General features: G+C 30.2%; 1 protein-coding gene across 1 annotated transcript in view; it reads left to right on the plus strand.

Moving 5' to 3' along the window:
* The first annotated feature begins 365 nt into the window (after nt 1-365).
* The window catches only part of LOC118201074 (RNA-binding protein Musashi homolog Rbp6-like), a 560,394-nt gene continuing 541,238 nt past the window's right edge, over nt 366-19,521 (plus strand). Inside the window, exon 1 of the mRNA XM_085811638.1 lies at nt 366-703. Within this exon, the coding sequence (XP_085667764.1) occupies nt 645-703 (59 nt within the window). The 5' untranslated portion in view covers nt 366-644. The remainder of the gene's footprint in view (nt 704-19,521) is intronic.

Here is a 19,521-nt window from a genome sequence, read left to right on the forward strand (position 1 = left end):
AGCGGATTACATCTGTATTCGATTTCATAATTAGTTAACCGATCTATCTCTGTAATCTCTATTTTCCCGCAGTTACGATCTGTGCGCCCTGAAACAACATTTACAGGTTAGCTATCTGCTCGGCATTTTAACGGGATCTGCCTTTATCTAAATAAACTACAACGACAGGAGCTACTGACGGAAAGTGATAAAATGCCCTTAAAATAGCTCCGCAATGTTGGGGGTGTACTTTTTAATATCTATCGTCCCTGTCAACGATAGATGGCAGCACCAGGACGACTAACTCCTTTTCGAAAGAGGGCGTGTACGTCGCTGCTGACGTCACATATCCGAAAGATGATCCGAAAAGCGCTTGCGTCAGTGGAAGGTCCAATGGCAGTCGGGAAGGCTGGGTTCTGTAACCATCAAGAATACGACGAAGATCCTTACAGGAATTGAATAGCATGGACTGGGTCTTTGGAAACCAGTGGCCAACAAACATCGGGCTCTCAGCCGCTGCCTGTTTTTTTATACATTGTTTTTTAAAGCTGTAGAGAAGTTGAGAGTGCTCCTTGTGGGATTGTGTGTGTCTCTCTATGTGCAGCATTGATTAGGCCGAGGACCTTTCGCATTTTAAAGACGGATTTTTAAGATTCGGTTGAAGTATGGATTCAGAAGACCAAAGCAGTGCTGCTAGTCCAACCGATGTTTCTCATGACCCAGGGTGAGTTTTGGGAGTTACATATATTTTTTTTCACTTTTGTTCATTTGTCGTGCTTCATATACAGTGGTCATTATAAAGTGCCCAGTGGTCGTTTTCTTCAACCTCGTTCGCAATAGATCATTCTGTAACTCGTTAATGTTCCCTTCAATTTTATTCCGGTTTGAATAAGATTTCTCTTCTACAACAATGATTATGATTTACAGACTTATAAAATTTACGTAATTATTTTATGTCATAATAATTTTGATGAAACCTTTTATGATTTAATTTATTTTCCATTTCATTAAATATATAACTCATTTAAATTACTAAAAAACTATCAATTCATAATAATAGTTAAAACGAGATTATTTTGTATTTGTAAATGCTCAAAAGATTACATAACCTTAACGGAGAGTTACTACTCCAGTCATATTTAGCTGTTATGGTGTAATTAACGGAAACAGTTATTTATAAACATTAAATGGACATAATTGGTTCCCACATTTCAATAAATTTTTGATTTTGCAACATGTATTTAATGAAAATTAATGAAGTCGTAGGGAGAGTGACAAAGAATTTACTGTTTACGATTTATTTGAACACTGCTTGAGGAAGATAGAAATTATCTTCAGTTCTGAAACTTTTTCCAGAGTGTATGATTTTAACAACATAAAATCATAAGCTTCTAATTGAACACTATAGTTGGAAATAAATTTTATCAAATTTCGCGTGGTTATTATTAGTTATAAATAATTTTACAAGGCAAAGCAAATTTACAGTTAAACTTCAAATTAATTAATGAAATAATGCCACTTAGCTCAATTTTCTTTCATGTCATTTTTTAGTTTAAAAAAATTAATGAAAACTAGTTATTTGAAACAAAAATGATTTAAATTATTCTGTGCTTTTATTTATTTTTATGCACATCCGTTTTGACGTATTTAATGATATTGCTTTTCAGTGTTAAGATTTACTATTAAAACGTGGAATAAAATACTAATACGAGATTGATTTAGTATTTATATTTATTCTGAAATGCGATCGTGTTAGCAATATTAATTATTTTCAACTGAGTGAGGCAATATAAATGTATCACTGATTTCAAGACATTGTTCTAAAAATTTATTACGTACAATTTATGTTGTTTAGAATTGAAATTTACGTAATTTTTTTAATATCATTATACATAGTATTATCATAAACTTTGCTTATAATGTAAGATTACAAACTATATTGAGGCGTAATCAAAATTAAATTTTTGATGCAGGAAAAAATTCCGGTACGACAGTTGTGAAAATATAAAAGCATTCGAAGTATATTTTGTTTGTTTTGAAATTATTAGAAATTAAAGTATTGTTTTGTATTTTAAATAAAAATTATTTTAGACCAGGTAAGCCATATGTCAAAAGTATGGCAAATGCAAGGCACATATTCCAAAATGTTTAATATTTTCTGACCTTAATCGTAATTTAAAAGCAACATTTAGAATATTATATTACAAAACTAAGCTTTATTTTCATGTGAATGACTTCACATAATATGGGCGATAATATACATAAATAATTTATGACTATTGCATCAGGTTTATAACAATGCTCAGTTTATGAAACAATTTTTATTTATTTTTCGTTATTTGAACATAAATGTTATTTGTACGTAAATGCGATAAATAAATAATGTTTTGAAATTTACGTTCACTTTAATTTAAACTTATTCAAACTTTAGACGCATACTTAATATTTCTTCACTACTAATTTTCGTTTTAATTAATGATATGAGATGAGATACGCATTACAATAAGTTTTTCTTTACGCTAATTTCTCGTTTAATATTTCTTCGCCTTTCTGTTTTCCATGTTCAATTTTTGATTAAACTTGTAAGCTGGATAGTAAATAATGGACAGAATTTCCTTCATTATTTACGACACATATTCGATGTTTCACTCTATTTCATAAATCTTAAATTTTGGAACTAAAATAAAAGTTAAAAATACAATAATAACTTTCATTCTTTGGAACTTCTCATAACTCGCGCGAAAGTTATATTTTCGTAGTAAGCAATAACATTTTATTCAGTGTTTCGTTTTGTGACATATCTCTTTCATAATTATTATTTCAAGCAATTTGCTTTTATAAGTGAAAATAGTGTGTATTTAATTGCTTTTATAATATTTATAGCAAAATTAACTTAGTCGTAACTTGAAGCTAAAAATCAAAAAATCGAATTATTAGTTTGTTATATTTTGATTTAAAATTTTATCTGCACGGTATATAGCGCAGATCAAAATTTTTGTAAATTATTTTTAAGTTTTCCAAAATAAATGTTCTTGCTGTTTTTTGAAATATTTTAATATTTTATTACGTGGTTTATGTAAAATTTATGCAGCTTAAAATTCTACATGTTCTTAGAAATTCTCACGCATATAAATAAATATTCGTATACTTTCTTAATATTTTTAATAAAATAACATTTATTACGGCATGTGTTTAATCGAAATCGTTCTTATAAAATGTTTCTTTAGTTCATTTCTTTTAAAATCACTTTTTTACATTAAATTTACAGATAGTTGATTTACTATGGTTTAAAATTGTTTTAACGATATTCAGTCTTATTCCGCAATACATTATTTTGTTATTCCTGGTAGCATTTTTAGTTATATTATTCTATACTTCAGTTATATCATAATCAAGCCTTTCTATTATTTCATTCTAATATTCAATGCTTATATATAGATATAAAAGTAATCATTACATACTGTATCGTTAATAAATTTGCACTATTTTAACTTAAATAATTAAGCAATTTTATAAGTAACTTAAGTAATTTTATAGATACTACGTTTTAGAATTTCGTTTAGTTATAAGAATCGAAATTACGATTCATCGTATTATTTTGCAGTGTTTAGATCTTATTATGAGCATATAAAGTAACATTTTGAAATCATATTTCCCTTGAATCCTTGCAGAAACATTTATACAAAGTTAAACATTGCTGTAAAATTTCGAACATAAATAATTTTAATTGTTTATTTATATATTAGTTTTATTAACTGAAGTTATAATTTTCTGGAATGATTTTATTCTTTTAGTCTTTTGGCGTTATTGATTTTGTTTTATGCACACAAAATGCACTTTCACTGCTTTTATAACTGTATAAAAATTACAAACATAATACTCGTACCTTCAAATGTTTCATTTCTTTCCTTTTGATAGAAAAGGATGATATTATTGCGGTTTCTAATTGAAAGGTAGCTTCTTTTATAATTCTGAAACACAATTTTATATTTTTGCTTATTTCAGAAAATACATATGTATACATACATATACATATATATCATTTAATAATAGCAGTAATTAATTTTATTCTTTAAAGAAATGTATTTTAGTTATTTAACATATTCAGTACGTACAATAATACGTAATATAATATGAAAGATACGTAGCAAGGAGTTCTGTAGCGTAGATGGCACCTGCGATTATTTATTCTGAATGTATATTTTTTATATATTTATTATTTGGTTAAAAAATTGCATTTTTTGATAAATTTTATAAATGTCGTGTTCAAAAATTTCGTAGGAAATGTTCAAGGTATGTTTCATTCTCTAAGTCGGTAGCCTTTTCTTTCATTTCTGTAAATAACAGCATGTAATACCACTGCGTGTTTACTATCCGCATGCAAATGGTTTTCATTGCTTTGTAATATGGAACTTTTACAGATCAAATTTGATTATTTGCCTGAGTAATCATCAAAGCCGGATATGCGAGATGATTTATTACAATTTCGAGCTTCATCGAGATAATTTATCAGAAAAATTTTCAGGATGATTTATTACTTTTCTGGATGCTTTATTGAAAAATCGGGACATTATTGTTTTTGAAGAATTTTAAATTCCTAATGATATTTTTTATAAAAGAAAGCTCAAGATGCCGTCATGTTTTAGTGAGATTTGGATCGGATCCATGAATAAGCATTTCTATATTTCAGGATAAGGTGTGACAACTGATGTTCTGTGGATCTAGGAAAACATAATCTCCCAATATAATCTAAAAAGTCCCTATTCTAAAAAGGGCATTACACGGAAGGAATTCGGAGGCAATAACAGTGAAAACCTCGCAATCAAGATAATCAGTAGAGTTGTGTTTAAACTTGTAGTAAGCTCTAATGCTGCGCAAAAGTGATTTAAGGAAATTTCTCTTGTCCACTGTATTTGAGATTAGCTCACCAACACTTTTTGAAAATTTTCAGGTACAGCGGGAATTAACAGAATGTGACACTAACCTAGAAAATGCTTTCGACAAAAGGGGTGCAGATCGATTATGTTAATTCAAGATTGCTACAGATCTTCGATTTGTTAAAAAGCAAAGTTTCTACTGAATTCACTAATGCAATAAAAGGAGACACACCCTATAGTTGAATACCATTTTGAATTTTTGAACACTGGCATAAAAAGTATTTGGTTTAGTAGTTAGTGTATTACAACAAAATGTACGAGGGCTACTTGCTATGGGATGCTGATGGACCTTCTGGATATACTGCTGTTCATACATATCATACTTAAAAACTACCACGAAAATATTATGCATTTACCATAAACTTCGGAAGACGATCTGAAACTGAACTAGCCGCGCACAGAAGTGTTATTCAGCTGGCAAGTATCAGTTTTATGCATTTGGAGACCTATGGATTTGTGAACATTGATTAATTTAATATAAATATTGAAAATATTTTGTATACACCCGATTTTTTATTCTTTTATTAATGATATTAGCCCTATAAATGCCTGATACATAATTCACAATGAGTGAAGAGATAGATATTTATCAGATGTATTTTAGGAATTCGTTACAATTTCATTTATTACCATTAATACGTAAATTGTCTTCATGTGATAATGAGAATAGAAACAAACATAAAAATAAATTTTAACTCTATTTGATATTAACTTCGAATTTATTTCTAAATATAAACAATATGTTTACTGTTTAGAACATTCACCAGTCATTCTTCGTTCTTGATCTACAATAATATACAAACATAGCTTTATTAGCCATTAATATTCATTTGAGAAATTCGTCTTTTGTTTTTTTCGTTACTGCTGTCGCCGAGTTTAGATTTAAAATGAATTTTGTTTTAGACTTGATTGGCGTTTATGAAACATATAGAAAAATAGCCTTTTGAATCGAAGCAATTAATAATTATTTAACGTCTTTATTTCGTAATCGATTGTTAATCCTAATAATAGTGTTTAAATTTACATATTTATCCAAAGTATCAGAGATTTAAACGATTGCCTTTCGAAATGAATTCAATTAATGGAGGTCAAAGACAATAGCAGTTATCTGTAACTAAGCATCTTATAGAATTTGAATTATGCCTTAAGACTTTAATTTACATATTGGGGGCTTATTTTCATTTAAGTGATTAGGAGAAGAGATAAGTCGGAGGCAATTTTAAATTACATTGTTACTTTTCATTTATTTCAATTAAATATTCATTACATCATAGAAATTGAAAAACATGTTCTTTAACTGAGCTTGATATTTGTTTTACAAATGCGGCTCGTTTCTTTCAAAACAGATATAATTAATTAATAATACACAACGTAACTGAGATCATTAATCTAACGATTCCTTGTAACTTAATTTATTCATTAGCAGTGGAATAACGTAAATGATCATTCCAACAATGATTTGTTGATTTGGGTTAAAAGTTTTCCTATTTAAATAAAATGTGCTGTTAATAGTTTACTTTATTTACAGTAGTACAGTTCATAGGTTTAGTGATAAACAATGATTTCTAAAGCTGTTACGTAAAAATATCTTTTAACTCTTATTTTATTTTAAATTAGCTTCTTAGAAAATTTCTATACCAAAAGATGAAGCATATTACTTCGAAAATGTAAAGTGTATTTTTTATATTTTTAGAATGTTTTGCTTACCATGGATTCGCATAATCTAACGATATGCTACTGTAGTGGTTTCTACATCATAAAACGCTATTTATGGGTTTAAGAATAAGACATCAATTTAAAGCAACATTATTATTCTAAAACATATTATTTTTTACCGTTGCCATTTCAATCTACATAAAAGTTGTAGAAACAAAAAGATTACATATCGTTTACAGAGGTTACGCTATTTCGCAACGGATATAATAAGACGGCAGGTTTACGAAATCACAGTGAGAATATTAAAAACGTTAGAAAATATTCGAAATATATCAAAATAAAGTATTTTAATGTGTTTTCTAATCAATTAAAACTTTTTATTTTACTTCCTACCAGGTTTAATTTGTTTGTTTTCTTAGATCACGCGCTTCTTCGAGAATTATGCAAATAATTAGTATATCACTGAAGCCTATATGCCCAAAGAACACGGAATTAATCCTACTGTTGTGAAAATTTTATAGCTGTTTCATACAGGGTTTAATATTTTGTACTTAATCTGTCAACTTACTGCTCTGTGCATTGCTTAAGTGGACTGATTTAAACATTTTACTATCTGATACGAATTCACGATATTCAGATATGGTTACTCACGGAGAATACCAAATATGGTAATTAAAGCAATATTAATAAAACATAATACTATCTTATTATATCATTCTATGATTTTACTTCACGATATTTTGTTCATGCTGATATTGATGTGGTAGAAAACAAAGTTATTAATAGCATAGCTAAAACTAGTATTACTGCCATTGCGGTACCATTTTCAAGTATATAGTTACAGCCAAAGTGACCAAGAAATTTCGTAAGCTAATTATGAAAACATAACAAGATATTTGCAAGCAATATGAAGCAAATCGTAGAATGTACACGTTTTTTCCGCAAGCTATGAACAAATTTCTCAGCGGCTGAACAATTTTTAGCAGTACCTTTACAACAATATATTCCGTTCATCAAATTCTTTCAGCTTTTCGGTTTCCAGAGTCACGAATTAGTAGACATGCAAGAAGCGCCGACCTGGATCACTATGGTTACAATTGTATCCATACTTCAAAATTTCATCACTGTAAAACAGAAGCCTTGAGGTCAAGTGCTATCAAAGATACGTGACAAATCTAAAATCTAGCAAGCTGAAGAAAGGCGAATACTGAAGCAACTGTGCTTCAGTATAGCTACTTCAGTAAAGTTACTGAAGGAAACCCTTTAGCGATACCCATCAACACTACACTACAGTACTCTCTCGCCGACAAGCACCACAGGCAGAAGACTGTATGATTTCCAACCAAAAGTTAAACACAATTTAAATAGCAGTTCTTCGCACCTCACACAATATCTGACAGGGCATGGCCCATATATGTCCTATCTTCACAGATTTCGCTTAAGAGACAGTAACCAATGTATTTGTGGCAGTACTGGTGACCCAGATCACTATCTGTTTGACTGCTCGCACACAGAGAATTCACATTTGAAAAGACCAACTGCAATCAATATGCCAACATGGTTCAAGAACACAATTAAGAATAAATATACGCTCAGCCGCATTAGAGACTGCACTACCATTGCTAAAAGCATTGCTGACAACCTGGAGTGACTTCTTTCCTTGGACACCGTGCCGTCAGCAGCCTGCTCTGTACATATATTAATTTACTTAATGTCTTGTGTTTTATTGTTTGTTTCGCTGTTTTTAATTATATTTAATATTATGACTAATCCAGAACTCATTTAATGTATTCCACAATTTGTAATGTATTTGGTCATCTTTACATCTGTACCTGATTTTTATAGCACATCCGTAATATAACTGTATGCCTAACATGTACGATAATAGTGAAAAGTGTTCCGCTTAGTCTCAGCAGTCCCCACCATGCACCTTCTTTCCACGTTCTGGTCCTTACTTCAATGTTCCTCGTTTCATGGCCAATCCCCGGAGGGCACAGTACTAAGCTCTTTATTTATATTTATTCATGTATTTTTTTTAATTCCATCGACGGGATCCAACAGGCTGAAAAGCACCTAACCCAGTGGGCCAGCTGCTCCGTCGATGGTGAAAAGAAAGAAAGTACTCCCTCACCCTTATTTAATTACATGTAATTTCTCAGGACATGGCGCCCTTTATTTCTTATAGCTTCAATACCAAGATCGTCAAAGAACTATGGGTCATAAGAATGAATGTATTCTACATGTTAAAGATTTAAAGCATTTGATAATAAGAAATGAGTCCATGGTATTCTGTATATAACTTTTATAACCATTTATAGTGCTTTCATTCCTTTTTAAAGCATTTATGATAATGTGCAGCTTAAATTGTGCTGAGCAATTTAATCAACGCCAGACATGAAAAGAAAATTATTAAGCATCAAATTATATTCTTGTAACTCAACATAAAGACTTTATCGATGCTTTAAAACATTAGACTGAAATTAAATATTTCATCTCATATTTTTTTATATTCCAAAAGAGGCGGCAGCCCGGACGAGCTAATAGTCTCAAAACGGCATGTTGTGGCGTTTCACCATAAAGGGCGAATCACTCTTTAAATTGTTGCTTCCAAGTATTACCGTCCTGTATTATATTTAAGGAAATTAAATAATTAAGAACCTTCATGAATAGGTCTTGCATTGTTAAAAATACACTACGTAGAGCCATCAAATTTTGAATAACGTAATCCTTCACTCGAATATGCACACTTGGAAAACTGAATTTTTAATTTCGAATTTCCTTTATTATCTCTTTCATATTTTGTAATATTTTAACGAATTTCTGCTCAACAAATTCAACGATTTCAAAGCGAACAATGGCAACAATGTACGAAAAACAAATATTTTTATCTTTAGCGCACGAGATTGTCTGTCAGAAATTCTAAAGGTATGCTGTTTTTTAATATTTTGTGGTAATGTTGCTGAATTACATTTTATGGGGTTTAAGTGCGAAGAACATGATATTTAATAAATAAGGGTAACACATAAAGCGTTAAAAATGTCCCTTTGGGCGTAATTTAAATTGGGAAAAGATTCGGAATTTTTTTCTTTTGAAAAATAATTTTTTTGATTTAGAATTTTTCTGTCGCAAAATTTAACACGATTTTTTACACAAATTAAAACTAATTTGCAAAATTAAGATTTATTAAAAAGTTTTACATAGCTGGGAATCTAAGCAGAATGGTTTTAGAAGTATTGTTCTAAAATGCTCTCTCTTATTTCTTCCCTTGGAAAAAAATAATAAATATGACCCTAATTTCGCCTTCCTATCATTACTTGCTTACTTTTAAGACATGGGAATAATCCAGTTCGTATAGCTGCCAATATGTTAATTTATAAAATGGCAGGGTTCTTGAAAGTACCTCGGTTTTGGCAGTTTCGAAAGTTCAGAATGAATAAAAAATCAATTAATTTCTTTCGATACGATCAAGTTTGAATACCTGCAACCTATGGAAATACATGCATAAATACCTCGTGTTTGCGAACTGCTTCTTTTCTAACAGTAATTCGTAAAGTAAGGTATAACTATTAATTCAAATATTGCTTCCGAGATAACGTCGCCATGACAACTCTATGCTAACAATCGGTAGTTTTTATTAGTTGGAAAAATAAAAAAAAATTCCATATTTTCATTTTAAACTAATTTTAATTTTTATAGTGTGGTTCTATGAAGTTAATTGAAATTTATGTTTGATTTTGCTGCTTGCACACAGGATAGTTGTTAATTTGCAAACTAATATCATTTTTCTTTGCATAATTTTTATAAGCCAAAGTGTGGTCTATTAAATTCTAAAGTTCTGTTCATACTTTGAATATTGAGCTATTTGAGTTCTTTTCAGCTATAATCCAAAACAGGACATGAAAAGTTTAGTGATAAGACTGGATATGTATTTAAAGTAAGGCTACGTATTATGACTGGTTTAAAGCTAGCTCTTGAGAAATAAGCAATGTAGTTGACGTTAGATATTCGAAGCAGCTGGGATGGAACCATTTTAGATAATTTATATTTTTCAGCAAAGTCGTGTCCTTTTTTCTTTCATTAAAAAAAAGAAATGTCTCATTTTTATATACAATATTTTCGATAGTAATTTCTTCAACATAATTTGTATAATTCAAATTTTTATTTATATTAAATTTATGATTTCCTTTTTAAATGCTTTATTTTGAATTGAGTTATAGAAAGAAATGCAATACATATGTACAGTAAAAAACTCTGAAAAGTTTATCTTTTACTCTAGTTTTTATTATTAAACTATTAAAATGATTTCCTGCAAAACAAACTGAAACCTCATATTAAAAATTAGTAATAGTACAGTTTAAATGCGTAAATATTCTCCCAAACACCCGACTTATAAAAACTTATGAACTAAAATAAGTTTCTAATATTTCAGAAATGACTGTCAGTTCTTGTCATAAATTATCTTGCTTTTGTTAATATCAATGTTGTTCACTAAAAATTTGTTTTCTAGAATGGTAAAACTTCACCTAGAATATATTATAAATTTTAACTGGCAAAATCCATCAATGAATGTATATAATGGAAAGCCATGCCATGGGATATCGCAGTCCAAAATGGGAAGGGGGAGTAATTAATTCATGATATTATTATATAAACTATAATTACTAACGTAATCGAACAAGTTTGAACTTAGCGTATTTCTAAATCTAAACTATAACGTATTAATGAAAGAATTTTACTGAAAATAAAATACTTTCTTATACAACGCAATACACCTTTATGGAACTCTTTTATCCAATGAAAATATTATAGCATAAGATAAATCTTTAATATTTCTTTATCCTCAAATATTATTGTTTTTCTTTCTTTCTAAAATGTCAGCGTTGCTTTTTGAGATTAGCGTAATATATTAAAAAGCCTGTAATTGAATGAAGATATTTACATATCGCAGGAAGGAGAATAAATATGAATCCATGGTTTATATTTTTGATTGCAAAGTATGCAAATTAATTAAAAGTTTAACATTTAGTTACTTAATTATAATTGTACTTTAACTTAAACCTTATTTTTTATGAATTAAAATATTAAACCCAATGATTCCATATCAGGATATGTAAAAAATAGCCTTAAATCATATTTGGAGTTACAATAATATTGCAAGTAAATGCCAATAAAATTATCGTTTTTACATATTATAATGTGTGCTTTATATTGTAGCATTTTGATGCCATTAAAAATAAAATAAAGATATAAATAATTATAAAGTGAGTTTTTTTACCCTTAAAGCACACAGTCTTTTAAGCAATACGATAAAAACTTGAAAGATAAATCAATCTCTAAACCACACAGAATAAATGTCACCCTTCAGACTGGCTATTTATCATGCTGTACGGAAGATACTGAATTTCGTGTATTGGCAACACTTGCCAAATTGTGTAGATGATAAAAGGCAGGGTAGCATAATATAGCTGATAGTTGACGGGAGGCGGAGACACCATCGTTCTATCAAGAATTTAGGTGGTATTGTCTCGCGTCTAGAGTAACATAATATAACAGTACGCGTCTTCATGTCTATATGCATTTGTATTTAAATAAAAAGACACCTCGCGGTTAATTTAAATAAAATCTGAAGCTGGATAGTTTCTGACTTATTGATATAATGTTACAATTCTATACCTTCCAGCTAAGAAAAGGTGGGTTACCAGGGGATGATCTGTATTCGTTAAAAATGTCTGCATACCCTTCTACATTGCCTTGACGAATTTGAAAATAATATAATGTATGATAAAATTTGAGACATATAGTTCTTTCATTAGATTATTCTAAAATGAATTAAATGGTTTTGGGTGAATTGCTGTAAATCTCCCAAAGTCTATTTGTATGGGAGATGGATATTATTTCCAATAACGTCCTCAGAGATATCTTTCACACGATTCATAACATACAAGATAAATGCTGACATTTTCTTTTAACTATTTCTTCCTGAATTAGAAACGAAATTTTAAATACTCAGTTCTTTATCTAGTTTCTATGCTAACTTTATGAGCGTAAGATTAGATGTATTGTTTCTAATGGACTAAATGAATTTAGGAAAATGTTTAAAGTTATTGTTACTTTAATAAATAATGTAGCAAGAAAGTTTTACTTCATTTAAAAAGCTGGAAATTATTTTATTGGCTAAATCATTTGTAATAACCTTACTTTCACTTAAATATTGAAAACCCTTTTGCTAAAATTTATCTTTACGATTGTAATAACAAGTATCTTGCCAGGTATTGTAACTTAACTAAAAATAAACAGTATTTAATTTCGAAGCTTAAAAAACAACAAAAGCATAAAAGTCAGTGGATTTTTCAGTATATTGACCAATACTTGGATCAGTTATGGTTGCTTTCATCGTGGAGCTCTTAGCATATTTCTAAATCTAAACTATACTAGTAGTAATTTGTGTTATATGTTACACCCTTAAAGCTTTTCGCTCTCAGTACGTTTAGCAATGGATATAGTAACCAGAGAAAATGAATAGAATTCCCTGACCATTGTTTCACGGTTGTACTCACTAAGCCATTTTTCAGTCGTAGTCTATGACATTTTTATATTTCTGATTTTCATATAGGAATCAAAGTCATATTTTGGAAGGTTGCAATTATCTTGTGTTTATTACAAAAGTCCTGCTTTGAAAATTTATTTCAATTTTCCTGAGAGAATTTCTAAAATAAAAAGAGAACTACATTCTATATTAAAAGCTTAAAGATTTTAAAAATTAATAAACTATTCATACAAAAGTTTAAAATGTGTGTTTAGAGTGTGAAAATAATTTAAAATGTAGTGATTTCGGCGCATTCATGCAAATCCTGTTGCATCCATACGGCTTATTGCCAATAAGCTTTCAAACCAAACTAGCAGATGCGACGTAATGTGACACATAGAGACTACTTCACATTTTTCCTGTTTTTACGATTTAATGAATAATGAATATCTGATAACTAACTGCAGGCATGCTCGAAATCAACCATCTGCAGATGGATACTGCGGAGTATTACATTTTAGCGAATCACAGTTGCTTCATTACGTGCTTTTGAATTCGCTTAAGGGGATTTTCAAACTATGTTAAGAAGTATAAGATTAAACGCAACAACGTGTTGAGATGAGGCCAGGAGATAACACTAATTCGGAAATAGTATCCGACTCTTGGCAAAAGAGCGGGAAGATTTTCCAGAGTCTTGCTCGGCCAGCCACCGAGAAACTCGCAGTCATTTCCAGTTGCCTTGATTGTCTTTGTAAGCGCGTATGTTGCATCAAGCCATATATTACGTAAAGCTTATGTGCATGTTGGCCACTAATTGTGATTACATGAATGCTGAAAAATATGATGATCCTAGAGTGTGGTAATATTTCTTGTATGATATGTCTGTATTTAGGTGTGATAAGAAAATACGAGAGTATTCTTTCTGCAATTTCTCTTCACACTGCAATTGGGAATAAGAAGTATTTTAATTGAAATTAGTTTAAAGATCCAGAGAAAAACACAATTAACAAATACGATAAAATCCCTAGATTATTTCAGGTTTCCTGTGGGTAATATAATGGCATATATAATATATAATTCCTGTACATCATACATTTGTCTCAGTAAAGTGTATAAAAGATGCAGGAGATAACATAATAGAAAATAATAAGGTAGTATGTTTGGCTTGGATTTTCTCGATGACGATCTATCATGGCATGGGAAGTATAACAATTTTAGTTTTTCTTATAAGTGAACTTTCTACTGATTTCAAGATTATCCAAACTCAGATTAAAGTAATGGAATTCTACAAAATGGCTGTTGAGTTTAACTTTCTTCCCCTCTTTTGTTGATGGCAGATCTGCTTAAACTGCTGCCGCATCTCTGGACGAAAGTTCTCATGTGTTTGTTACCATGTTGACTGTATATTATGATAGTGTTGAAATATTTGGAAGTTCAGAGATGTTTGAATAACGTACTGCTAAATATATTAGCAACCAAACTCGTTTTCATTTTACATTTCTGTCTTCTTTAGTTCAAAATGAAACCAGTAGCAGTCTAATTAAATTAATTACTTATTTCATCTCCTTTTTTTAGGCCAAAGGTTCGTTAGCCCAGCGGCGCTATTAATCTCAAAACGGCATTTTGCACTGAATCACTAACAGCGTTTTATCACTTTTTAGATTGTTGCTACCAAATATTATCGTCCTGTATTATATTTAAAGAAATTAAATAATGAAGAATGCGCATGAATGTATGTGTGTTTCTAATATTGTGAAATATCAAAGGTACCTAAAGCCATCAAATTTTGAATAACGTTGTCCTTCACCCAAATATAAACACCTAGAAGTCCGAATTTGGAATTCGTTTTATTGTCTATTTCATATTTTGTAGAACTTTAACGAATTTTCGATTAACAGACTCAACGATTTCAAAGCGAGCAATGGCAACACACTACAGAAAAAATACATTTCTATATCCAGCATGCGAGACTGCCGATCGGAAATTCTGAAGATATGCTGTTTTTAAATATTTTTAGCCCGAAGGGACATTAGCCCAAATGTCCCAAAGGTAATATTTATTAGCGTTGGGACATTAGCTTAAATGTCCCAAAGGTAATATTTATTAGCGTTTGTGTGTAAATTAAAAAAATCGCCCCCTTGGCCGTAATAGAAAATATGAAAGTTTTCAGAGTTTTATATATTTTTTTATATATATTAATCATATATCGGCATTTTTTTCTTTGTTATAATAACTGGACAGTAACACAACTCAGTGTCTATTCACATCTTATGAAAATGGGAGTCTGACTTCATTTGCAACAGCTTCATTTATCAATTAATATGCGTGTTTCAATTTGCCGTTAATTTTAATCGTAATATTAATTATGAAATATATGTGAAGCTTAAAGAAATACTTAAATGAGTATACTTAAAGAAATACTGGAAAATTCAATTATATATCGAGGAATTATTACTAAAATCTAAAATTTCAGACTGCAAACAATGTAGTAAATAATAATCATTCATTCTTAAAGTTCTAAACATAAATTGTAATAATTTAAATAAATTTTCATTCTGTAGGTAATATTTATTAGATGTTTGTACTTTAGCATCAAAAGTGTCCGTACCTGAAATAATTGGAATATCTACATCATTTCGCGCAAATGAATTTTAATGATTTTTAATCGCCTTTCAGATATCTATCATTATAAGATCATATTAACGATCATTTATAAATTCGCTTCTCTGAATTTCCCTTCATTTCTTTGACAAGGCTGCGTTGATCATTATACTTCATTATTTTAAATGCAGATCATTTTAAATATACCCTGGAGAGAGGAAATAAATCTTTTCTACTTAAATGGAGTTCAAATAAGTTTTGTAAATAAGAGAAAAGTTTAAGTTTATTTTACTTACATTATTGTAAGTAATTAAATATGTATAGTTGCTATTACAAATTATTTTGTTTATTTGTTTTCACCTTAGAAGATTTTGAATAGTGTAATATTACAATTTGCAATATTAAAATTAAGTATTCTGAAATTATTTGACAATACATAATAATAATTATTTAACTGAGTTTGGTTGCGAAAATGCTCATGAAACTATTAAATTTACGCATTCGTCTAAATTCTCAAATCTCTTTGTATAAACAAATGTAATTTGATATATAAATCTCTGTAAATGTATTTAAAAATATAGTTTTTTAATTAAATGAGACTATTCATTCAGAATTATTTTTAAGCAACTGTCTGAACTTAAGTAGAACATTTATGATTTCTTGTTGATACATTTTATTAAATATATTAACTTCTGAAAGTTATAAATAATCATGATTTTATTATAAACAGGAGATTTTAGAGTCGTATCTTAATAGGTTGCATAGAAAATTACATATTGTGCCCTTAAAAACCTTTTTCTCAAACATAATTAATACGGTTTAAATCTCTAAAAATCAACTTAAAGATGCTTCCAGTGTTTCGACATTTCAGCTGCATGTTTTGTTGCAAATTCCTTGTCTTACATTGCGTTAGCAATAAAATAGGATACTGAAAATTAAAATCAATGAATCTGTATTTTCATATAAATATACGTTATAAAACATTATATATCTCATAAACCGAAAGCAATCCAAAAATGGAATAAAAGTCCTTAAACATTTTACTGTAATTTAAAAAAATTATATTTTGTGAACTATCTATTATTAAATATTAAATTTTTGAGAAAACTTTAAGGAACTTATTTAAGTTAAATTTAATATAAATCCTGTTACACTCAAAAGATGTAAACAAGAGCTTTGCATAAGGTATTTTAAGAAATAATTATAATTATTAATTCAAAATTTCATTCGTCCGATAACATCCTTTGGTGTAACATTTCTTTCTATTATAATTTGTATTATGATACTGTTAGTAAATGGAATGTTCTTACGTCATCAGTTAGTAACGAAATAGTATATAGCTGATTATCTAAATTTTGTAAAGCACTTGAGAGCTACATATTTAGAGAAGGAATGCGTTTATGGAATAGTATGATAAGAACGGACTTTACATCATACATAGGGATAACTGCAAAATCCTCTTACAAGTATACCTATTAACCACTGGTAACCGAACACAGTATAATAGCTAGTATTCGCTGTTTTAAACAGTCAACAAACAATGGATCTGATGAAATTTTCAGGAATCTGTTGAACTTTCATTTATACTCCGTCTCAAAAATGCAGATAGACATTTTCAACAGGATTATAGTTACTTATTTAAAAAAAGAATATTATTCATATTGATATGAAAATCCTTGAATGCTTGTTAGATTTAGCTTAAGAAAGGCTTGAAAAAGTTTCAATAGCCATCCTACTGTCCAATACACCAGAATAAATTTCAACAAAAATCAGCAGAGTCCATCAACAACTAAACCACAGCATTTAAGGACGGCTTCAAAATAGAAGAAATAGTTGGATGTGCAGTCTATATTCCTGTGCAAAAGAACTTCAAGAACTACATGGCAACGAAACGTAAAAAATAATAGTTGCATTCATCAGGCAGAACCTTTTACAGAACATTAAAAACAGCAAATGACTAGAGACTCCTCCATATCATAACTAAATCAGCCAGCCAAGTGATAATATTATAATTTCGTAACCCAGTCAACAGCTCTAAAATTGCATTCGAAATTAATCAGTACTAAAAAACATGCAAAATACAAAGATTACACTCATGTGGATAAAAGGCCACAGTGGAGACCACAGTGGTAAAGATCCTACAGATATATTAGCAAAAGCGATAACGCAAAAGAATATTTGCTTCTACCATGTTTAGTTATGTAAATTATTCTGAATCCAGTATCATGTATCCCGGCATCTGCATATATAATCTCGTGTCATCTTGTAGCATGTAACATATTCTGCACCATGTATCACGTATCTTGGATCTTGGTATCTGCCTAGATTAGTATCTTCTGCACCTTGTATCATATATCTTGTAACATCATGCAATACGTAACCTATGTTGTAAAATGTAACCCTGTACGTTTAACAAATATCTCGTATCATCCTGTAATATGTTTCATATATCTCGTATCATCCTTTAATATGCATTATGTATCATGCATCTTGGTATCTGCTTATATTAGTATCTTCTGCACCTTGTATTATATATCTTGCAACATCCTGCAATACGTAACCTATGTTGTAAAATGTAACCCTGTACGTTTTAACAAATATCTTGTATCATTGTGTAATAATTATCATATATCTCGTATCATCCTTTAATATGTAACCTATTTTGAACCTTCTTTTCTTAAGTATGTGTACGTCACCTTATGCATGTCCTTAGATTTGTCACCTTATTTATCTACCGCACCTTATGTTCTACGTATCGCCCACCAGCGGCCGAGCGGTAAAGACGCTGAACACTGGTAGTTCGGTCTGAGGTTCGAATCCCGCGAACGGGCTGGCTGCATGGGCGTTTTCGTGGTTTTCCCCATGTGTAACGTGTATACGAGCCAGTTTCCCTTAGAAAGTCCTCCACGAAAGGCATCCCTCCCTTTAGGCAGATAGCCCTCGTGTGCTTTGCCATAATTAAATACACCAAACTATGTTCTACGTATCATGCATCCTGGCATCTGCCAATATTTGTATTTTATGCATATTGTAACATATATCTCGCATAACCCTGTATCAGGCATCTTATTTCGCACCTTCTACCATGTATCCTGCCACTTATTTCACTCTGCACCTCATATTATGCATCTTAGCATCTGCATATATCTGTATCAACAGCATCTTGTATAAGATATCTCGCAACATCCTGTAACATGTAACTGATTCTTCTCCTATATATCTTATATTCAGAAGTATGTGTACGTCACCCAATGTGTGTCACATTAGATATGTTCTTATGAATGTCCCCTTATACATCTCATGCACCCCATGTTCCTACGTAAGATGTATTTAGGCATCTGAATATATATGTATCTTCTGCACAGTCTATCTGAAGCCACCGTATATTCTTATGTATCATGTATCTAAGCAAGAGATAAAGGTGGACGTGGCGCTATACCGATTAACCGTATTGGTAGAGGGATGGTGCCCACGTCCTCCGTCGCATGTCGCATGTCTTTAGTTAAGCAGTTAAGTTCTTATTTCTTACTTTTGAGTTCAAGCCCAAGCTTTGCTGTACGCCCTGATAAAGCAGCTGAATTTTCATTCTTATTTTGAGAAATAAAGGATAATTAACCCTTCTCGAGTTTACGTTTCTGTTACTGACCTTAAACGATTATTCGCTTAGCTGTTCACCAGGTTCTTTCACACTTAAATTGTTAGATAAAAGGATGGAATGCGACAACGGGATATTAAATTATACGCATTTTTTGCTGCAATTCATTTAAACTTATTTCCTCGAATTTCATTATAGATATGTTTGTCATTCAATTAATTTAGTTC

This window comes from Stegodyphus dumicola, chromosome 2 (assembly GCF_044657685.1).
Source record: "Stegodyphus dumicola isolate Sdum_Otavi_A_Nest chromosome 2, ASM4465768v1".
Taxonomy (NCBI): domain Eukaryota; kingdom Metazoa; phylum Arthropoda; class Arachnida; order Araneae; family Eresidae; genus Stegodyphus; species Stegodyphus dumicola.